Source organism: Sabethes cyaneus, chromosome 3 (genome assembly GCF_943734655.1).
Source record: "Sabethes cyaneus chromosome 3, idSabCyanKW18_F2, whole genome shotgun sequence".
NCBI lineage: Eukaryota > Metazoa > Arthropoda > Insecta > Diptera > Culicidae > Sabethes > Sabethes cyaneus.
Window position 1 is genome coordinate 90,352,520 of NC_071355.1, and position 24,656 is coordinate 90,377,175.

The following is a 24,656-nucleotide window of genomic DNA, read 5'->3' on the forward strand; positions in this document are numbered from 1 at the left end:
CGAATCTACTTCGTGGTAGAAAACAATGAAAGAATTAGTACAGCAAACGTTCGTTTTCGTACTATAAACCAAGCTTTATTATCAGTGTATAGTTAAGCCCAAATCTTACGATCCGGAAAATATAAATTTCTGATCAGAATTCCAGGCGAGTATTCCAGTCGAGCAGTTGAATCGAGTAGTTTAGTCGAGCACTTGAGTCGAGCAGTCGAATCTAATGGTTTAGTCAAGCAGTCGGGTCAAGCGGTTAAGTCGAACAGTAGAATCGAGCAGTACATTCGTGCACGCGAGTCGAGCAGTTTATTCGAGCAGTCGAGTCGAGCAGTTGAGTCGAGTAGTCCAGTCGAACGGTTTATTCGAGCAGTTAAGTCGTGTAGTCCAGTTGAGCAGCTGAGTGGAGCAGTTGAGTGATCGGTCGGGTCGAGTAGTCCAGTCGAGCAATTGAGTCGAGTAGTCCAGTCGAGCAGTTGAATCGAGCAGTTAACTCGAGCTGTCGAATCAAACAGAAGTCGAGCTGTCGAAACAAACAGAAGTCAAGCAGTTGAGTCGAGCAGTCAAATCAAGCAGTTAAATCAAGCTGTTCAGTCAAGTAGTCCAGCCGAGCAGCTGAGTCGATCAGTCTTGTTGGGCAGTTGAACCGAGCAGTCGAGTCGAGCAGTTTAATCGAGCAGTCCAGTTGAGCAGTTCAATCGAGCAGTTAAGTCGAGTAGTCCAGTCGAGTAGTTGAATCGAGTAGTCTAGTCGCGAAGTAGAATCGAGTAGTCTAATCGAGCAGTTGAGTTGAGCAGTCTGGTCAAGTAGTCGGGTCGAGCGTTCAGTCGAGCAATTAACTAGAACAGTTGAGTCGAGCAATTCAATCGGGTAGTCCAGTCGAGTAGTTAAGTCGAGCTGTCGAATCTAACAGTTAAATCTAGCAGTTGAGTCGAACAGTCGGGTTGAGTGGCTAAGTCGAACTGTTAAATCAAGCAATCAGTTGAGTCGACCAATCAAATCGAGTAGTCTAGTCGAGCAGTTGAATCGACCAATTGGGTTGAGCAGTTGAGTCGAGCAGCCGATTCGAATAGTCCAATCGAGTAGTTGAGTCAATCAGTTCATTCGAGCAGTCGAGTCGAGCAGTTGAGTCAAGTAGTTTAGTCGAGCAGTTGAGTCGAGTGTCGAATCGAACAGTTAAGTCGAGCAGTCTAGTCGAGCAGATAAATCATGCCGTCCAGTCAAGCAGTCCAGTCGAGCAGCCGAATCAAACAGTTCAGTCGAGCAGTTCAATCGTGAAGTTAAGTCGAGCAGTCGGGTCAAGTAATGAGTCAACCAAATGTGTCAAGCAGTCGAATCGAGTAGTTAAGTCGAGCAGTCCACTCGAGCAGGTAAATCGATCTGTTCAGTTGAGTCGAGCTGTCGAATCGAATAGTTCAGTCGAGCAGTTCAGTTAAGCAGTCCAGTCGAGCAATCAAATCGAGCAGTCTAATCGGATCGAGATCGTGCAGTAGTCAACCGGTTGAGCAATCGAGCAGTCCAGCAGTCGAGCAGTCGACCAGTGCCAGTGAGGTGACTGAGTATACAACCCATTGCTACGAAAGCATGACGTCCTGTCAGGGACGTGTTTTAGTTACTGATAAGCCTCTTATGACGTCCTGTCAGAGAACTGGTTTTTGGTACAGACATAAGCATCTTATATAAATAGATTAATTATAGAAATAGATATAATATATAGATAGATAGATAGATAGATAAATAGATAGAAGAAGATAGTAATAGTTATGCTTAATTTTTCGGGCTTTGGTCAATACTATTTCAATCCTATTGGAGTTTTTCTCGATTTTGCCAATTTTAGATTTTGGGGATTAGCCAGGGTGGCTCGTGGTGTTTCAGGGGATTTATTTATTTATTTATTTATTTATTAATTTATTTATTTATTTATTTCGTCAACCGATGTAGACTAGTATAATATATATAATTTCTCATATTTTTTTTTTCTCAGATTGTCTCCATGCAACCTAATCTTGGGCCACACTTCGCCCAATTCGAGGTGTCTCAAAAGTCTCAAATCATTTTGGACCTGGTCGAGCCGTCTCGCATATTGAGTGCCACTGTTCCTGGTGTCGGTGGGTTTGCAGGAGCCTGGAGAGAACTTTCGTCGAACTGTCGTGCTGGATACTTACGACGTGTCCAGCGCGTACCTGACCAGCTTTCTCCAGATGATTAGAATCTCTTCAAGCTGCATCTGCAGCTCTTGATTCAAGCATCCGTCACTCTCCGCTTTCAGTTTTTACTCCATGAAATATCATCCACAGCACCTTGAGCTCCGTGAGCAGCGTCACAGTTTTAAGCCCATAAAGAACTGTCGGTATAATAAGGGTTTTGCACATTGTCAGCGCTGTACTCGCCGCGTCTCGAACGGACCCACGAGTATCCTACAGAAGCACTCAAAACACATCAGTATGTCTGGAAAACCGTGTTCGTGGTTATCTGCCATAGCTGGTATCGATTACCTGTATCGTATGTGTTTAAAGTCAACATACCCCCATTTCTTCAAGATCATTCGGATGCTAAAAATGTAGTTCATAGTTATACGAACTCTCATGAAACCTTGTACTATCACTTTATTGGTGACTTTGTTGGTCTTCAGCAACCTGACTTCTCTTTTTGACATCTTAAAAGTCAGGTGCTGGGACATTACTATCTTACATAGGCACGCCTAGGATAACTTTTGTTCCACCCCTTCTGTAACTTCACCATAAAAGTATTCAAAACTGCTTCCACCTGTCAAGCACCTCGCACTCGTTTGTGATTAGATTAGATTAAGTTTCGGTGTGTAACCCTTACGAGTTTGGTTGACCTTCTTGTAACACTTGCGCTTGCCATTAATTCTAATTCTTCACGATCTCTGTCCTCCTTTTGGTGCTTTTTACTCTTCAGGATCGTGATCAACTGGCTCCTTGTTCTGCGATATTTGGTCAAGTTCTCCCTAGTGGCAATGTTCAGGTAGAAGCCTAATGATCAACCGAAGATGGCTTGGACGTGTATGATTGACAGTTTTGTGCGAATATATACTGCTACTAGGCGATGTTAGAGAAAATCCGGCCATCTATGAGAACGTGGTCAGTCCGGTTCATTGTACATTGGTCAGGTTGGTGATTTCATGAATATCTTTGCACGATTTTATGGTGATTTTATGGATATCTTTGCGTGGGAAAAAAGTGCTTCGGATCACCAGGCAAAATGGACTGTACCTGCATTTCGCACAGTATGGAACAGATGAGATTTGATTCTTCTGACGTTTTGACAAAATTTGGAAGCTATTTGAGTTCGTTTCACAGGCGGCATATAAGTTTTTATACTGTTTAATTAGCTTTTAACAGATTTTTGGGTAAAATAGGGCAAAATCGACCACTTCCCGACGTATGCGCAGGATGAAACCATCACTAATCGATTACGACCACGTTTTTGCCCATTCTGCAACGTGTTGGAGTCTTTTGAAGATAAAAGTACCTTCAATTGTTGGGCATCGCCGTACAAGGTATGATTTTCTCGTTGAAGGCTTTTACTAGTTAGCTTACCATCAAAGCAAAGATCGTGGCATGCAATTTTGTGAGGATTTGAACATCCAGAAAATTGTACACTAAAATCCGCCAGGGGGTTCGCAAACTAAAAAAAAATGAGAATCACTGATCTAGAGGATGTCTACAGCAGATTAAAGCGGAAGTTGGAAAAATCGGGAGCGTCTGTATAGAGAATCACATCAGCTTTCCATTACAGATTATCATAGAGTTCGAAATGATTGACGAGCTCTTGTATTTGCGTATTTAGGATAACTGGTGACCACCAATAACCACCAGTGGAGGGCAGCGATGTCAGATCTACGTATTTTTGTGCATATTTAAATTTGGGACCTACGTTTTCCTTGAGAGTAAAGAAATAATCCAGTTCAAATCCGTATATAACATAGGGTACACTCTAAAACTTGGTCAAAACTACTTAAAAAGTCTTTAAAGTGTACACAGTCAAATTTTGAGTAGAAAACGTAACTTATTTTGTCTACTTAAGAGGAAATGAGCAGTATTAACTTTTCATCGGAAAGCCCAGTTTCGGAAGCAGTTTTTGGGCCCAACACAGGGGTTGTGTTTTAGAAAATGTATTTACTGCATTCTTCCTGCCAATCTATAAACACAGAGTATATATTTTCATGAACAGACATTTCGTTTCAAACAAAAAAAAAACTGCTTTTGAAATTTGCAGAATCAATGACGATTCGTTTCGCCTTAATAGGGTATGTTGCTACTTCGTCGTAATTGCCTATTCCCGTCCTATCCAACACAAAGTATTAAAAATATCAACATTTTTATGTAGTCTATCATACGCGATCAATGAAAGTGAGCTGAGATCTCTTTAAATGCTTTTTATCAGAATTCCTACCTGCCAAATTTCCTACGTTTTTTCGTGCGACGAAGAAGAAAATGTCGACTAACCGTTTTAATTTCCGTCATTCATAAATGAAAATAACTCATGCAAGACATTGTCGTTATTCTACAGCCAGGAAAACTTGCCTGACCTGCAGAAATTTTGCAGAATAATATTTGTCATGCCCTCCTATACAAATACATGCGCGTTAGCTTCGTAAACATTGTTGTGATTTTTAGTTCGGACGATGAAAAACTTTGATGGACAGATTTTAAAACGGTACGACGAATTTAAGAAAAAAAAATCAGTTGCGTAATTTCAATATTGTGCTTTAATAATCGCTTTTCAGTGATTTCGAAGTTTTCGGATCGGAAGGTGAGTGTGTTTTAGTCAAATCAGCACAAGAACTTTTGAAGTATCCATCCATCCATTTTGAATCCATCCAACAAATGATGCAAATTAGAATGACTTTAATTACTACGACGGAAATTAGAAATAAACCCTACCAAACATTGAATAAATCACTTGAATGTTGCATTTTTAGAACCCTCCTATTTTATATTTTGGTTCGAAAACTCATCAACATCTGAGCTTATACACTTCAAAGGCATTTTGAGTACCGCCATCCGGGGTGAGATTGTGCCATGGGGGTGAGATTGTGCCAAAAACGAAAAATGTTTATTTTTGAAAATTTTTTATATCTATAGAAACTGGTGACCTAAATTCAAAATGATGATGAAAATAACATATTTATTCATAACTTAGAATGGAACACAGATAATATTAGCAAACTATTTAGCCTAAACAGGGTTTCAAGGTTCGCGATCAAAATACGCGGAAATAACGCTTGTAAAAAATGTCCCCCATAAACCAACCCAAACAAGAAATCGCATCAACTTGCTATTTTGAAGGTACAAAAACTAATCATTTACAATGTATTGAAAGGTTATTATGCGTTGGATAAGTTTTGATAACGAAAATATTATTTTTCGAAATTTTGTACTTTTCGAGATTCACGGGGGTGAGATTGTGCCAAGCCATAATGAACGATTCAATTTGTGGATTTCACATACACAACAAAAATACGTCAGTATACACCAGTACACTCACATTCTTTAATATTGAGCACAATATTTAGACAGATTAGATTGCATCATCCAATTTGGAGCAAACAGCATCATAGGTCTGCTAAATAAATTAAACTATTTCTTACTTTTTCTCTGGAAATTTCAGATGCTTTGAATAAACACTCTAATATAAGACGAATATATTATACCGTGTATAAACTGCCAGTTTTAAGGCCAGGGGAGGGGGGTGGGATGGGCCACATGTTCTGCGGCCGCGGGTTCTCGAACGAAGTAATGGCTACTTTTGTTAAATGATCAAATAGGTGTGCCCCCCTTAGGATACACCCCTTCATATATCTCCCTCTTGTTAACCCTAGAAAAGCTACTGGCTATATAAAGGCTGTCCATTGACTACGAACTGATTTTTAGCTATTTCAGATCTCCCCGGGTTATTTTCGTTCATACTTTTTGTATGATGCGTTGTTTTTGGACGACCCCATGATAGTCCACTTAGTTCATGGACGGCCCGATATGAACTACTTTATACTGGTATTTATGTGTATTGTTTATAAACATGCTAATGTTCACTGTTTAGGTTTTTAGCTTAACTTGAAGTTTTTGGCACAATGTCACCCCCTAGAAGGGGTGAGATTGTGCCAAAGTTCATGCACTTCCAGTAAAATTAGTTTTCATTGAAACTAAACCATCTCTACGGTAGTTGTTAATTGAACAATTTAGTACATATTGACAGGTTTGAAATCAACTTAGTTCCTAAATTGTGTGTATACTGAGCTAAAGAACAAAAACATATGCTTTTTTGGCACAATCTCGCCCCGGATGACGGTAGTATTAACCCATTTTAGCAAAATACAACCTACAGGTAAACTTATCTAAGAGTGTGCATAACAAATGACAATGCTGGTGAGAAGATTCCACGATGTTTCAATTCGTCCCTGATGTTTACTTGGAAGGACGCTGAAATAAAACCGGATGCGTTAAAGTATGCAGTTGATCCTATACTAAACATTGATTTGACAGGTTTGAGCCAACGAACCTGAGAGCCCTTGAGATAGGCTATATACGGATAGCGCTACTTACTTTTTACGGTAGAGTGCAGTACACTTAACATGCGCATCGATCGATAATCCGGTTAAATTTTTTCGTTAATAGTACCAACAATAGAGCTGTTGAACTCTGCTAAAAACTCTAGGCAAAAAACTAGTGCGGCTTGTGAGCCTCCAATGGGTTTTCGATGAAGATGGCCCTTACATCGATGATTGCGGACTTTGTTTTGCCTGAAATGAAAGTCTTAGAGCTTGTCAATATGGAATACTGACAAGACGACGCTACATGCTACACAGCACGTGAAAAAAAGGATTAATTGGGAGAGGCGTTGGGTGAGCAACTGATTCCTCATTTTTAACCTGTAAATCATGAAAGAAACTGTTCGTTCCAGCTCAAACTAGGATTGGGCAAAATTCACGAAAGTATCGATTATTGAATATCAATATCAAATCCACCGCTTTCTCGATACCGTCGATATATCGCTCGTGAGCCATCGATATTAGACTTATCGATACCTACTATTTAAGGCGGCATTCTGGGATGAGGAAATGCTACTCAAAAAAACGGATTCATAAAAATTAATCAATAAAAAACATGTTGAGCAAAGAGAGTGCCCCCAAAATACGCACGCAACATATCAGTCGCTCCAGTGCAGCTTTGTTTTGGACACGTCGCTTTGTACGGAAAACCGTACCACCTACCACAGCTGTTCGCGCCAGACTTAATCGTATGCTGCCCCGGAATCCACAAAAATATGATCGGTTGTACTCCTGACACATCTAGATGATATGCCGAAGAGTAAAAATTTGATCCGTAGTAGCACGGGTCTCCATAAAGCCCACCTGGTGCTACCCTACGAACTCTCCTGCCACCATAGACGACGTAACAAAATCTGTTAATGGCTTTTTTTATTTATTTATTTATTTATTTAGTCGTCAAATCATAGTAGACCTTTTACATTAGTTATTACATTATATTAGTTCTATTACTACAACACAGTCTACAAAGAAAACTGAACAGTGCAACTTTTAAATTACATAATATTGCTTACATTTTTTGCATCTAGCGCGTAGAATGAAAGTATTGTTTTAATTTTAATTTAGACATATTAAAGTCAATATTTTCGCAATGTTGGTTATAGGCGATCATCATCTGATTTAAAGGCCCGAATTTGGCATAGTTTGTGCGACAGTGACTTATGCTAAATATATTTCGGTTCCGCAATTGACGGTTCGGTACATAAAAGCTGAGTTTGGATAAAATTTCCATAGAATCTATACGGTGTGAAACAATATCGTTTACAAATGACACTTTGGCGAACTCACGTCGCTGTTTTAGTGTCTGTATATTTATAAGCAAGCAGCGGGCTTCATAAGAGGGAAGAGGAAAGCTTGTCCAATTTAGTTTACGCAAAGCAAACAGCACGAATTGTTTTTGTACTGATTCTATTCGTTCCTGGTGTATTAATGAAAATGGTGACCAGACTATGCTACAGTATTCTAATATTGACCTCACATATGCAAGATATAGTGTTTTTATTGTGTATGGGTCACGGAAGTCGTAGCTAAATCTTTTTATAAATCCTAGCATACTGTTAGCTCTGTTGATAATTGTGTTATAATGTTCAATAAATGTTAGTTTTGAGTCTAATATAACTCCTAAATCTCTGATTTTTTCACACTTTTCAACCAAATTATTTCCTAGAGAAATTGTAATGTTTGGCATGTTTCTTTTTCTACTGAAGGCTATTGATCTACATTTATGAGTGTTAAGTTGAAGAAGACTTTTGTTACACCAAATATAGAAAACCTGTATTTCGAGCTGGAATACTCTGACGTCCTCCTCGTTTGTTATTTCTAAAAAGAGCTTCATATCATCGGCATATACTAATACCCTAACATTTCTCAGTAAGAAAGAGATATCGTTCACAAATAAAATAAACAAAAGAGGGCCTAAATGTGAACCTTGAGGAATTCCAGAGGTTACTTCTAGAGGGTTTGACTTTTTCCCTTCAAATTTGACTATTTGCTGACGATTAGTCAGATAGGATTCGATCCATTTAAGCAGATCTGATTGGACTCCTATTTTTTGTAATTTAAATAATAGCATGGGTATATCAACGCGATCAAATGCTTTGCTGAAATCAGTATATAATGCTTCTACATAGCTCCCTTTGTCCATTGCATTCAGCGAATAACCAACGAATTCAATTAGATTTGTATTAGTTGAGCGGCCCTTAAAAAACCCATGTTGCATATTAGATATTCTATTTTTGACTTGATTGAACAACGATTCATTAATAATTGCTTCAAAAAGTTTGGGAATACAAGAAATAATAGCAATACCTCGATAGTTACTTATATCAGATTTTTTACCGCTTTTAAAAATTGGAATGAGGTATGAGGCTTTCCATGCCTTAGGGAAATTGCCGGATTCTAGTGACATGTTAAAAAGCCAATACAATGGAGTTGTAAGTTCTAATGCTAACTTTTTCAAAAACACGGGAGGAATACCGTCGGGTCCGCAACCCTTGGAGGCATCCAACTTAGTTAAACCTTCTAAAATAACATGTGCTTCGATTTTTTTGATTGTGATATCAGTAGTAAATTCTGGGAGGAAATCGAAATATCTGTAATCCCGATCTGTTTCCGAAAAAGCAGTATAAGTTCCTTGAAAAAAAGTTGAAAATAGATTGCAAATTTCATCTGGGTTATCAGCAACCGTTTCGTTGAGATACATTTCTGTCGGATAATTGTTCGATTTCAATTTAGTTTTTACATAATTAAAGAAATTTTTTGGATGACGTTTTAATTCACTTTCGGTTTTGGAATTATATTGCTCGTATGCTGCATCAATGGCTACATTTAGTTGGTTACAAATATCTAAGTAAAGGGCCAGATTTGCGTTACTGCCATTATTCTTGTACCTTTTATGGGCTTTTTGTTTGCGATTTTTCAAGTTTTTTATTTGTTGGTTAAACCAAATAGGATATTTTGAATAGCCATGTCGCCTTACTTTCTTTAGGGGGACCTGCTCATTTATAATTTCATTTAATAATTTGTAAAAGATTTCTACAGAGGTTTCGATACCTTCATCACAATTGAAAAGTGTTTGCCAATCTAATGTGCTAAGATAACATTTAATGATATCATAATTTGCCAAATGAAACTGGTGGACATCTTCATATTCCCAATCAAGGGGTCTCTTATTTTCATGTACGAATATAGAAAATTCAATGGCTGTATGGAATGCTTCGTTTTTCCATAGTGGAGTCAATGAAGCGGTTACACAAAAGTCTTCATGCATGTTTGTTAACAATAAATCTAAAAAGCAATTTTGCTGATTCTTCACATGATTGATTTGATTAAGTCCTAAACTAGAAGTTTTGTCAAAAATAAACTGTAGCGTTTCATTTTCGCCTACAATTGGAAGTAAGATGTCCTCATTTTCACTGTCTGGAATAAAACCGACATTGCGTTGATTGAAATCACCGTATATATGAATTTTCACTTCCGGGGGAAATTTGGAAAAAATTTGTTCAGCAACCTTGATAAAATTTTCATAAGCAGATTTAGTTGCGTTATTTGGAGGGAAGTATACTGAGCAAAAAACGTGTGTTTCGCCCGCTACCAGTACTTTTACCCATATATACTCAAATTCTTTGAATTTCGTGGTAATAATAATGTCGGAATCAAGTTTAGTTGAGACAGCAATTAAAACACCACCACCGGACTTCTTTTCAGAAACCTGAAAGTTTCGGTCATCTCTGTAAACATTATAAGCATTTCCAAAAACTTCTTCACTTCTAACACTTTCATCCCAACTAGTTTCATTCGCCAAAATTATTGGAAAGGAACAACTTAAAATTTTATTACAAATATGTCTAATCTTAGACGAACCTCTCATGCGGTTGAGGTTTTGACAGTACACTACAATTTCTGTTTCTGATTTTGATTGTACTACTGAGTTCACGCCAGATGGTGTTAAATCTTCCTCTAGGGAGTGCGTCGGATGTTCGTAAAACACGAATGTCGGCAGGAGCATGCCTCACATGCTGTAGGTAGAGAATTCCTTGGGTCCATAAGATTATAAGAGCGCGACGGTAATTCATTAGGTGGATACGGGTTTAAAATTTCACCTCTCTGGAATTGTATTGACGGATGATAGTTAGCTGGCGGCCTGGAAAACTGGTCTTTCGCTGCCGCAAGAAGCTCTCTATCAGGTGGCAGCCACATGTTTCGGTTTTGAATGCCAGTGAAATTAGAGTTACGTTGGTTAATGTAATGATTTCTACTATTACTGGGTTCGTGGTTCCTTCTGTTATTACGATTACCAGTTCTGTAGTTGTTGTTATTGTTGTTGTTGCTACTGTTGTTGTTGTTGTTGATGTTATTGTTGTTGTTGTTGTTGATGTTGTTGTTGTTGTTGTTGTTGTTGTTATAATTGTAATGCCTGTTGTTATTACCGATGATTCTATTATTCCGGTTGTTACTGTTCCTGCTATTCCGATTGTAGTTGTTTCTATTACTCCTGTTGTTATTGTATCTGTAGTTATTGTTGCTTCTGTTGTTGTAGTTGTTATTGTTGCTGTTATTGTTGTTATGGTTAAAAGCGTGATTCTGATTGGAGTTACCGTTATCCACATTATTAGAAACATTGTGTGTATTATTGTTTCTTGCTCTACGCTGCCTTCTGCGTCTTGCATTTATTGCCTGCTTTTGCTGATTTAAACGACGTAATTGACGTGCGTCGTATTCCTCCCAGTTAGCTTTCCATACCCTCTTCGTACCCAAAAATCGCCATCCTGAAGAATCAGTTTTTTCGTTATTGTTTAATTCTGTTGACAAACTGGGGAATGAGTCAGATACCATTGACGGTGGCACAGTATTTTGCATTGCTATGAGGTTTGCTGACAATGACTTTACCTCATCGAGAATTTCCAGCCCTATTGTTGGGTAGTGCTGCATGACCAGCGTTATGCTGTGGTAATTACAGCAAGCTATCCGATCGCCCTCTCTGTAGATGGGACAAACCACACCCTCAATCCATTCGTCCGGCAGCTCTCTCCCGAACCCCTGAAACTATCCAGTGATGTGTCGTTGCTGGTGGTTCTTGGCCATTCCTGCAGAGTTCCGCCGGGAGTTGCTCCTTTCCGGTTCTAGCTCTGCTCGATCTCTGTCCCACCTCTGCCACTTTCACCGCTATTCTGGCGCGTAAAAAGCTGGAAAATCTACGTTAATGCCGTCAACGCCCAATTCTACTCTCTGTGCTCTCTGGTCAGATTTGAATTGCTGAAAATCGCATATCGTATGCACTTACTGTTCAATAACCGTTAAACATGTAAATGACATTGTTCAAGGTTTTGCATAAGAATCAATTCCAAGGGGTCGGACACTCAGCACATTGTGCCGCGGCACTTCAGAGATATCAAGCGGCACACCTCCGGTTCAATTTTACATTTGCAATGGGAGCACTGCCAGGCGTCAAAATCATCTCGCACGGTTTCCAGATCTATAATATTATAACGAATTTAACAAATCTTGCAGTTCGGCACTTACGGTACAGCATCGGCACAGTTCGGCTCGTTGCAAGTGGCCTAACATAAAAACGGCTGTGCCGAGTTACCGACCCCTTGGTCAATTCCAATAAAGTAAATTTGAGAATTAAGCTTAGTAGCTACCTGAAAAGAAAACAACGCGTGTGAAGTGACCCTCATTTCCCGCTGTAACGCTATATTTACGCATTTTCATCTAGCCGAGCCCGGATGAATCAACCCCGGTCGGCTAAGAACATAAATTCCGCATTCTATTCGATTGCCCGCGCCGGTCAGTGACTCGATCGAGCGACGGCGCCGGTAGGGCAAAATACTTCAATGAAAAACAGCCCGTTTTGCACCATTCTAGGTTAATGAACGCGCAAGTTTCTTAACCTGCCGTAATGAACGTTTTGCCGACTAAGGCAAACAACGAAGCGCGGGACGGTTTGTTGACAAAAAACAAAGTTCCCGCGCGAGGGGCTAAAATGTATGCGCGAGAGAGAAGCTCAACGGACAGCGTGAGGTCTGCCGCTAGGCAGAATAGGACGGAACTACCTCGAGGAGGAGGAGTTTCCTTAGGGAAAATAGTCTTTAGCGAGTAAGTATTAACTTTGTGATTTTTGAATAAATGAATTCTGATTTGACACGCCGACCCGTCTGGTCGGTAGTGAACAATAAATTCCGGCTTTTAATTTTTATCCCATACATCCTCATAAAATCCGGGTTATACACGTGAAAAAATCCTTACAATATTGCTTTCTTGAGCATTTCCTGGCCTAGTTTTAGCCTATATTTTTTCAGCTGCATATCCCGCTTTATCAAAATAGTATCGGGATGAAATTATCGATTTAGCATAATATCGACGTCGTAAGTATCGATGAAATATATCGAAATATCAGCCTTCGTGTATCGATATCGCGGGTATCGATACGGTATCGCCCAATCCTAGCTCAAACACCATGCAAAAATATGAACGCAATAAATTGTTTAATATTTGTCAAACTTACCTACAACTTTTCATCTAATAGTTTCTCTTCTGATAGCCGGACAAAGCTGCGCTACCCGTAGAAAAGTTTATCAAATCACTTGAAAAACTTAAAATCCATAGCAGAAAACAATCTCTATTTCTATTTTAGACAGCTGTTTTGTCTACGATGACTCCTCGCCACACCTATCATGCTCAGTGCATTTTTTTTACATTATCATAGTTTAACAAGATAAGGCAAAATTTGAGTGTGACGATAAAGAAGAGAAGCTGATACTTGTTGAAATAAAGTACAGCAGTACCTGTTTCACTCTACAGCCCAATCCACCCCTAACTGCCTTACATTTTAGCATTCGACATACGGTACTGTATTTCGATATTTATAATTCAAAAAAGAGGTTTAAATCTATGAAAAAAAATCAATTTTTTTATATTTTCCTCTTTGCAAAGCAAAGCAAAGAAAAGTTTGTCTGCGTTAAAACTTTATGAGCACAGCTAAACTAATGAATGCTCTCGAAGAATAAATGAGGCGCCATAAAAAGGATGATTTAAAATGATAAAAATTAAATATAGCATAAAATATAAATAAATTATCTTCTTCTATTGCAATTACGGTGAGCTTCTCGGGATCAAAAAGAACCCCTTTCCAAATATATCTTCTTAGGCACTGTGAGTGCACGTAATTTCGATCTTGTCTCAATTCTAATCACCCTACCAAAGTAGTCGAAATTTAGTCGAATAAAAATAAGTTGAATAAGAGCGCTAATCATTGAAGCATGCTTGTTGACTACGACCTATCACCTAAAGTCGATTACTTTGAGTGAGTGGTCGGAACTACGTGTGCTCACGGTATTTCCAAATATAACCTCTTGATCATCAAACGATTAAGTGTCGGCTAGATCGCGCTACATAGGGAATCGAACCACTCTGCTAGATGCTTTTGCTAGTTTCCCATTTCATAGCTATTCGAAGTTTGATTATTATGCTAATATCAGATGACTACTCGTGACTCACCCACCAGGAGGGTTTCTTTTTTTAAAGCTTCAATTCATTATGACAAGCAAAATCTTCAACATTCGAAGTTGAATTTTAATCGGAATTGCGCCGAAAAGGTGTAACGCCAACACCAAGTGACGTAATTTGTATAGTTTAATAGTGTATTCACAACAGTAGATAGTTTCTAATAAGAGGGAATTTTCTTTCAACTTAATTCATTTAGGAAACAAAGATTCAAAGGTTTTTTAAATCATCCAAATTAATTTAGTTTTTCTATCATCATATAGTTAATATCAAAAGGAGTAATGCAATTATTGTACAATATCTAAATAGCAATTAAAATACATCAGTTATGATTCGACTCTTCTCGTTGTCTTCCAATTTATTCCTTCCGTTTATTCGCCTATCTTACTTGAATCTAATATGGTCAGCTCTTCGTTGTGTGAAAAAGAAGGGAGCAAAATTTTTCATATCTGTTTACTACCGATTAATTGGTTTTCTATATCATTATTACATTTTATCGATTCCTTATGAATCATTTAGATTTTATTATTCATGTTAACAAATTTAATCCTACCATAGAGTAAGTATGACCTGTTAAAATATTCTTTTGATTGAATACAAACTCAAATAGTTTCAAGTTACAAAACCCCAAATTAAATTTCTTGCTCGAATATAACCTATAAATGTGCAATGTGTGTTCTTGATGTGCAAAAGCCATTAGAAAGTTAAAACTTAAGCAGCTGCGAACGCACCCCTCGTACCGAACTCGATCCCGGTACAGACATTCCGCTTCTCCACCTGCACGGCACAGGGCATGTGCAACTTTTGCGTTACTTGAAATTTAAACTTCAAATCCTTTCTAGTCAATTTGGTGCTCAATCGGTACTGTTGCAGTAATCGGACCAGAAACACTCGCAACGAAATCATGGCATACCGGTTGCCGATGCATACTCTTGGCCCGGCACTGAACGGAATAAAAGCAAACGGGTGTCGGGCGCTTACTGCTTCCGGCGCGAAGTTTTCTGGCTCGAAACGAAGAAAATCCTCGCCCCAAATTTCCTTTCGCCGGTGCAGCGCAGTTATATTGACGGTGAATATCGTTCCCTTGGGAATACAAACTCCATCTAACGTGATCGGGTGCGCGCTCTGGCGGGCAATCAGCGGTGCCACGGGATAAATCCGCATTGTTTCGTGAATCACCATATCCAAAAACGGAAGCGCCTTCAAAGCCTCCGGAGTAATGGGCGCCTCTAGAGTTGGGAATGTAGTTTTTATTTCCTGGAAAACCTTTTCCTGAATCTCTTGATGCATGGCCAGCATTAAACAAATGTTGGTTAGCTGTAGAGCAGAAGTTTCGTAGCCCTGTCAGAAAAACAAAACAGCTGTTTCAGTGCTTAACATGCAAAAACCATATTTCTCTTACAGCAACGAGCATCGTGTAGGCATGGTTAACAATTTCCTCGTCGGTGAAGCCGCGCCCCTTGTGCTGAATCGTTAGCAGTCGCTCTACAAAGGCTTTCGATTTCATTGTTTCCATTGTGCTGACCTGCCCAGGCGCACTCTTTGGACGGTTCAGGATGTTCATTCGCATTTCCCTGATTACCTGCGGAGAATTTTCAACCATAATTGATTGTTCAATGTCAGACCACTGTAATTGCAATGCACGCGAGAAAGCTTACATCGTTTACTGTTGCGTAGCACAACCTTCTGGACCGCCATTCGTTGCGGTAAACTGTGCTCATTTTGTAGAAGGTCTTCAGTGCATACAGGCCGTTCAGGATACGCTTTCCCAGCGAGTCCAGGATGCTGCGAAGAATCAATTAGTATGGGTTTCTTATTGTTTGCGGATCACGCGGAAGAAAGTTGCTATAATGTAATATTATTGATTGCTAGTAATCATCTGTAAGTTGCACAATGGCGGCTTAGTGTGAAGAAACTTATTGAAGTAGAGGTACTGTAACAGAAACCTTAGAAATGTTTTAAAATGTTCACTTTTATCTATTCTGTGCTGAATTTATGCAATACTTGTTCACAGACTAATAGACGTAACACTTGGAACAACTTTCCTAGCAAAACATCGTATCAATGACACCCCTAAAACTTGGAAAAAAACATTAGCATCACCTGGTGCAGCTTTCTCGCTACGCAGTGCTGCACGGGAGCACGCTATAAACATAGCAATGCTATTGGGACATTTACCCCTATTTAGACTACTCCGATTCACACGATTATCACAGTCGAATCTCGCACACGATTTCGCTCAAGGAAAAGGAAGTGAAAAAAAGGACAAGAAGGAAAAAAAAGTCAAACTCATAAGTTTATTCAACTAAAAGTTACTCAAGTTAGATTAGATTAGCAAAAATTTCTGTTTTATTTGTATGAGAGTCCTTATCCCCCTAACACAGGAGTGAGGGGTATCAAACCATCATAAAAAAAATTCCTGCCTCCAAATCCCCCCACTTGCCAAATTTGGTTCACTTTGCTTGATTAGTTCTCTAGTTATGAGGATATTTGTATTTCATTTGTATAGGAATCTCCCCACTATTGAAACGGGAGGGGATATAATTCCCATCCTAAAGAGGGGATGGATCTCAATTCACCATAGAAAAAAACATAACCTACAAAAACACCCTCATGCTAAATTTGGTTCCATTTGCTTGATTAGTTGTGGAGTTATGAGGAAATTTGTATTTCATTTGTAAGAGAGCCCCCCCCCCTCCTAAAAAGGTAAGGGGTCCTAATTCATCATAGAAAACATGCATGCCTCCAAAACACCCACATGCCAAATATGGTTCCCAAAGTGGGGAGGGGTCCTAATTCACCATAGAAAAAATTCTTGCCTCCAAAAACCTTCACATGCCAAATTTGGTTCTATTTGCTTGATTAGTTCTTGAGTTATGAGGAAATTTGTATTTCATTTGTATAGAGCCCCCCCCCCCTTTCTTAAAGGGGAGAGGGGTCATAATTCCCCTCCTAAAGAGGTAAGGGGTCTCAATCCACCATAGAAAAAACTCTTGTCTCCAAAAACACCAACATGTCAAATTTTGTTCCATCTGCTTGATTGGTGCTCGAGTTATGCAGAAATTTGTGTTTCATTTGTATGGGAGCCCCCCTTTTTAGTCGGGGGAGAGTTCTCTAACCATCATAAGAACCTTCCCTGACCTCAAAAACCCCTACATGCAAATTCACTCCGATCGGTACAGTGGTTTTTGATTCTATAAGGAACATACAGGCAGAGAGAAATCCATTTTTAAAGGTATAGATTTGTATGGCAGCCCCCCTCTTAATGGGGGGAGGTGTCTCTAACCATCATAAGAACCTTGCCTGGCCCCAAAAACTCTTACATGCAAATTTGCACGCCGATCGGTTCAGTAGTTTTCGATTCTATAAGGAACATATGGACAGACAGACAGACAGACAGACAGAAATCAATTTTTATAGGTATAGAAGATTTATATGAGAGGCTTATGTCTGTACCGAAAACCAAATCTCTGACAGGACTTCATAAGAGGCTTATCGGTAACTAAAAGTCGGTCCCTGACAGAACGCCATGCTTTCTTAGCAATGAGTTGTATTCTTAGTCACCTCATTGGTCGACTGCTGGACTGCTCGATTGCTCAACTGATTGACTAGACTGCTCGACTGGACTGATCGCTTAGACTGCTCGATTAGATTGCTCGACTGGATTACTTAACTGAACTGTTCGATTCGACTGCTAGACTTAACTGCTTGATTGGACAGATCGACTTGACTGCTTGTCTGAACAGCTCGATTCAACTGCTCGAGTGAACTACTCGACTTAACTACTCGATTACTTGACATATTTGGTTGACTTACTACTCGACCCGACTGCTCGACTCAACCGCACGATCGAACTGCTCGACTGGACTATTCGATTCGACTAGACTGCTCAACTCAACTATTTGATTCGACGCTCGGCTCAACTGCTCGATTCAACTGCTTGATTCCACTGCTCGACCGGACTACTCGACTCAACTGCTCGACTCGACTGCTCGACTGAACTGCTTGACTAGACTACTCGATTTGATTGCTCGACTCAACTGACAGCTTGATTCAACAGCTCGACTAGGCTACTCGATTCAACTGCTCGACTGGACTACTCGACTTAACTGCTCGATTCAACTGCTCGATTCAACTGCTCGATTCGACCACTCGATACAACTGCTCGACTCGACTGCTCGACTCAACTGCTTGATTTAACTTCTCGAGTAAACTGCTCGACTTGACTGTTCGACTCGAATGCTCGACCCAACTGCTTGACTCGACTGCTTGATTCGACTGCTCGACTCGCCTACTCAACTCGATTGCTTGTATCCGCAGTTTTCGGAATTCTGAACAGGCATTTATATTTTCCGGATCGTAAGAATCGGGCTCAACTAGTCATGAATATTCCGTCAACCCTTTTTTCAAATGAGACATCAGTTTTGAATAAATTCTTACAGTATGTAGATACAATCGGGCGAAATAAAGTGTTGGTCGTTCACTTTTTTATAACTGTTCACTTTGAGGACGTCAAATTGGATTAGGTTTTTCGTGATCCTCAGAGTTTTTGTTAGGACGAACGGACTTTATCACTTTTTCTAGCGTACTTCCCAGGCAAAGCAAAGCAAACCCTAGGTGCTGCATTACGTTATCGAAATTTGACCTTCTGTTTTTATACGACAGACATCGCAACCAACTGTTAGAGTGCAGGACAATTGCAGGGGCCAGTTACTACGATCCTGATTGACTCTATCAGCCTCTCCCAATCGGGATTCGAACATACAACGACTGGCTTATTAGACCAGCATCATACCTCGAAGCCAACTAGGAGGTAACTTTCCAGGCACAGATATTAAATTAGTATAAGTCTGAACGTCGTAAAAAGTCCACTACATGTTGGGCGCTGTCTGTGCAGCACGAAAACAATGTATGAAGATATTTGACCTAGAAACTTTTCGTTACTTTTCACTAATTAGTGATTTAAAAAGGAAGTTATAATAGAAATTGCTAATGCTAATTGCTATATCTATTATGTGTTGACCGGTATCTAAACTATAAAAATACATTCATAATTGCCAGAACTATTAGTGTTCAAAATCTTTCATATTTTCGTGACGCTTGCATTTTTTTATTTTTCGGAATGATAATCCATCGCAAACCTTGCCGTCAAAATTTTTCTTTCGATTTTGTGTATTTTGGTAGGATTTCGGATGAGCAAAAATTTTTGTTTACTCGTATGTCGCTCTATGCAATACATGGTCATGACGTAAACTCATTTGGAAAGGGAGAAAGTTTCTGAGGAGAAGAATGATCGATTTGATATACCGTAAAATGGGGTAACATTGATCAGTTCAGGAAAGTTGGCAGAAGTTGCTTATTTCACTTATTTATGCGAATGGTTCATTTGATCCATGTTACCCCGGTGATAAAAGTTACCCCCTTTTGCGGTACTGGAAAAGTTCGACATAGATCAAAAATACATTGGATTGTGCAATGGCAGGTGCGGTTCGCACCCACGCTCTTCTGGTAGGTACCCGAATGTTTTACTCACTAAACTACTGCCGCCCGCTATATTAGCAGCTTAGTAAACCGAGTAGATCTCTGTTGTTCTCGGCGGTAGAAACAAAGAGCAGTCATGTAAAAATAATATCGTCGTGTACGAGTGTGTGGTACGTGTACGAGAATGATAAAATTCTTCCCTTTCCACAATGCTTTTATGATTTTTTTTGTCTCCAACTTTATTTTTGCAATTGCAAAAGCCAAACTACAAAAAAATCTGCTTCTCACCGCGACCAATTTCACATCGTATTGTCACAACATATACTGTCCTGTATATAAATTGTAGATCTCGGATAACAGATAGCGATTAGGTTTTGAGTTTAAATTCTTATATCCATAAACCCTCATATGCCAAATTTGGTTCCATTTGCTTGATTGGCTCTCGAGTTATGCAGAAATTTGTTTTATATTTGTATGGGAGCCCCCCGTTCCAGAAAGGGTTAAACCATCATAAAAACCTTCCCTGGCCCCTAAAATCTCGGCATACAAATTTTCGAGCCGATCGGTTTAGTAGTTTCCGAGTTTATGAGGAACATACAGACAGACAAACAGAAATTAATTTTTATCAAGAATTTTTATTTAGATATCGCCTACGACTTGTAGACTTCATCGGTATGTTTCTAATATTTTAACTTAACAGATTTGAGTTTTTTAACAATGCTCTATAGTTTAATGAAGCATCCGCAAACCATTTGGTTTGACCACAAATTATAAACAGAAAGAGGAGCTGCTGTTTACCTTATTCCAGGCACACCAGTGCCATGATTGCTTTTTGCAAGAGAAAGTAATGCTCGATTAGAATGCTAACGGACAAAATGTACCCTAAAGAGCTTAGTAAAATAATCTTGTTAAAGCTAGTTTTAGTCGAAGTAAGTCATTCATGAACAGAGAAAATAGTAAAGGTCCTGATGTGCTATCCTGAGGTACTGCTGAGCCTATTTTCACAAATAAGATCTGAATATTTTTTTGAAACGGTGGTTTAACAATTGATCGCCCCTTCATCAAGGCTGGAAGGTGCATGGGTCGAACCAAGCTATAATCTGAGACCCACGCATTGGACAAAAGGTAGGAGTCACAACGACTACTTGTTAAGCGTAGCTACCAATAACCCCCCCCCCCTCCTCCTCACCTTTCCGCTCTTTCCCCTACATTCCAAAAAAAATTCATTACTTTCTCCTACCGCGCCTTCATCAATTGTAGAACCACCGTTTCAAAAAATAGTAATATATATGAATGATCGCATTTCAAGGTGAAGACTAAAAACACTATACTACAAAAGTTCAATTCATTGGACAAAGTAGTCTAAGTCCCCCCTAACAAAAAAAAACACGAGGTTGGTCTAACATCGTATTGTTTTGACATCTAGCAATGAATTTCAACTCAAAACAAAACAATTTTTACCCATAGGTTTAGCATAGGAGTGCAGAGCTGTGAACATTCCGACTTCTGTGCCTGGAAAGAACGATTTAATGCCATCATTGATTTTTGGCTACCATTTAAAGAAACCTGTTGCAGAGTCGCATCGAATGCTTGTCGAAGCTTAAGTTGAAAATGTTCTTGGAAAATCGCATTACTTTGAGTGGTTCAAAAAGTTTAAATATGATAATTTTGACGTGAGAATCAAAAAGCGTGGTAAACCTCCGAAAAAGTTCGGGGTCAGTGAACCACAAGCACTTTCAGAGGAAAATGACAATCAAACGCAACAACAACTTGCGAATCAATTGATTATAACTACATGTATATGTATGCATAGGCTCTGTTGGTTATGGAAGGGATTCAAGAGATCGGAAAGTGGGTTCCACATGAGCTGAACGACAGTTAGCACGAAAACCGAAAAATTACATGTGAAATGCTGCACTCTCGATACAAAAGTTATTTCTCCATTGGAGAGTGACTGGCAATAAATAGGTTTAATACGAGCAGCCTAAGCGCCAAAGATCTTAGGTAAGTCCAGGGCGATTAACATCGTTTGCATGGCCAAATCGCTACGGACGAAAAGCAATGCTTTGTGTTTGATGGGGTTAGAAGGATTTGATCTACTATAAACTACTTAAACCTGGCTAAACCATCAAATCTGAACGCTACCGACAACAAATGATCAATCTGAATCGAGCTTTGGATGAAAACGACTAGAATACCAAAAATCAAGCACAAATCTTAAGCCACCACAAAGTGATTTTGCTGCATGACAATGCTCAATCACGCACTGCAAAACCGATCATTCTAAATTTTAAATTAAGAAAGTTTGGCAAAAAAGACGATTTTTGGTTCCAATTCAAGTCAGAAAGGGGCACCACATTAGATCTCTCAGAATCAATGTAGTTATCTATACCTTTAAAAATGGATTTCTGTCTGTCTGTCTGTCGGGATGTTCCTTATAGAATCAAAAACTACTGAACTAATCGGCGTGAAAATTTGGATGTAGAGGTTTTTGGGGCCAGGGAAGGTTCTTATGATGGTTAGAGACCCCTCCCCCACTAAGAGGGGGGCTTCCATACAAATGAAAGACAAATTTCTGCATAACTGGATAAATAAACAAGCAAATGGAACCAAATTTGGCATGTGGATGTTTTTGGAGACAAGAATTTTTTCTATGGTGAATTGAGACCCCTCCCCTCTTTAGGAGGGAATTATGACACCTCTCCCCTTTAAGAGGGGGGGCTTCCATATAAATGACAAATTTCTTCGTAACTCGAGAACTAATCAAACAAATGGAACCATATTTGGTATGTAGGTGTTTTTGGAGGCAAGAATTTTTTTCTTTGGTGAATTAGGACTCCTTACGCTTTTAGGAGGGGGGCTCCCATACAAATGAAATACAAATTTCCTCGTAACTCCAGAACTAATCAAGCAAATGGAACCAAATTTAGCATGTGGGTGTTTTTGTATGCATTTTTTTACTATGGTGAATTGAGACCCCTTCTCTCTTTAGGAGGGAAATTATGACCCCTCCCCCCTTTAATAGTGGGGGCGCTCCCGTACAAATGAAATACAAATATCCCCATAACTAGAGAACTAATCAAGCAAATGGAACCAAATTTGGCATGTGGGGGGCTTTGGAGGCAGGAATTTTTTATGATGGCTCGCCCCTGTGGTAGGGGAATAAGGACTCTCATACAAATAAAACAGAAACTTTTACGTAACTCAAAACTAATCGTACTCGAGAAATTTTAGACTCTTTCATGAAACATTAGTCAATAACAAGACCACCAGAAACTATCAATAGTAACATTAGATGATTCAGGACGAGACGGGCACAGGCCGGGAGTGCTGCCAGCGACCTGCCGTCGGAAGCGCCAGCCCAGGGGGGGGAGGGGGTCATCCGAGATTCACGATTTATGTACAATACAGTTTAATTTGTGGCAATACGAAGTTTGTCGGGTCAGCTAGTAATTATATGAAATCTTGAATTTAAAAATTGAATTATGTAAATATGGTACCAACCTGGTGTGGTAAAAACCAAATTTAGGTAAAGAAATGCAATTTCCTCAAGTTCAATGCAATGGAGAGATTAATTATTATATCACTACTTATAAGCAACGAACCCTTTACCATGATTTGTAAATCCTTTTAAAATATATCACAACAGTTCATATTTAACAATTCATCGCATTGGTTTGGTAAACGCAACACGTCCGTTGTGCACTATGAATTATTGACAATAGTTTTGTAGAACTAATGAAAACAGCATTTCAGTACTGCGTTTAACAAATCACCACTGAGCAATGTGTAACTTGCCGAAAATGCACGAAAATTTCAGGTTGTACATATTGAAACAAGTAGATACGGAAAAGCTCTCTAACGGTACCATCCAGCACGGAGGTCAACACAATCCGCGATAATTCCATGCTAGCGGATTCAAATAAATCTCAAATTACCAGCACGCACCTGTTTGCACTGCCTATCTCTATGAAAACAAACCATACATATCGGTGCCCGTCTCAATAGTTTTGTAGTAAAATACAGTTTCACTGGTGTCCCTCCCGAATGACGGACTTTCGCCAACCGAACCCGACATGCAATATCAATTCACTGCGCGTGTACTCACATTTCCAAATTAGTGATTAATAACCGATACAGTTCGTCCGGTTGTCTATCAATATTCACCATAGTGCCGTGCACCATATGAGCGCTGCACTGACTAATGTACTCCATCAGATCGACATCCCGTCCATCCGATACCTTGTCCAGCTGGAGCAAAACTTCACCAGTTGCCCTCTCGAATATCGGAATGAAGCTGTTCAATATGCGGGTGTTGAAAAGTGGGCTCAACGTTTTGCGGTGCTCTTTCCAAATTCGCCCATCTGTATAATAAATACACGCCCGATGTTACAGGTAACATATTTGTGCTGCATTACGTAGATAGCCTTACCCCGTCCGGATAATAAACCGGCGCCTAGCTCCAGATAGTCGTACGCGAACGGTTTGTCCAAACACTCTGTCAGCACTTTTTGAATCAGCTCCGGGTGTTGTACGTTAATCACCGGAATTGGCCCAAGCCAGATTTTCGTCATCCGGTTTTCGTTCCGGAAGCACCTTTTGTAGGCATTTGCTCCGGTGAAGAGAAATGCGTTTCCAATCAGAGGATAACTTGGCTCGATGCCCGGGATTTGTTTCAACGCTCGATATCGCCATGTATTAAACAATAAAGCAAACACCAGTATCCCTAATAAAATGCACCCCAAAATCGCAGCGGTATCGTCCATCTCGGCGCTTCTCGCTAAACGACGATGACTAAACTGATTCTTGCTGCTTAGTTCTGAAAATACATCGGATAAAACGCTGACGATGATCAAAAATTCCCTAAAAGTGTTGCGCAAAGAAACTGGTTTGCACTGATACGTTAATAAATCGTTTGACAAATTCACGTAACAATTCCGCTGAGAACTTGTTCTTCCCGCGCGCTGCTCCCACGCTGCCTGGCTCACGGGCCCAGAAAGATTTTTGCTTTCCACTGCATTCGGATAGTTTCTTTCATTGTGAAGTTTTAATCTCTTTCACAACAAATGCTTATTATTCCCTAGCCATTTCGCAGCAGTTTGAGCCGAGA

At 39.6% G+C, this 24,656-nt stretch overlaps 1 protein-coding gene across 1 annotated transcript; it reads right to left on the reverse strand.

Annotated features, from left to right (window-relative positions):
• Nucleotides 1-14,776: 14,776 nt before the first annotated feature.
• On the reverse strand, nucleotides 14,777-24,312 carry LOC128739867 (probable cytochrome P450 313a4). Its single transcript, XM_053835367.1, has 5 exons — nucleotides 23,979-24,312; nucleotides 23,655-23,910; nucleotides 15,724-15,850; nucleotides 15,468-15,647; nucleotides 14,777-15,406 (listed from the first exon to the last, which is right to left on the reverse strand). Exons 1-5 carry the CDS (start codon nucleotides 24,310-24,312, stop codon nucleotides 14,777-14,779), a joined length of 1,527 nt encoding a protein of 508 aa, XP_053691342.1.
• Between the last annotated feature and the right edge of the window lie 344 nt (nucleotides 24,313-24,656).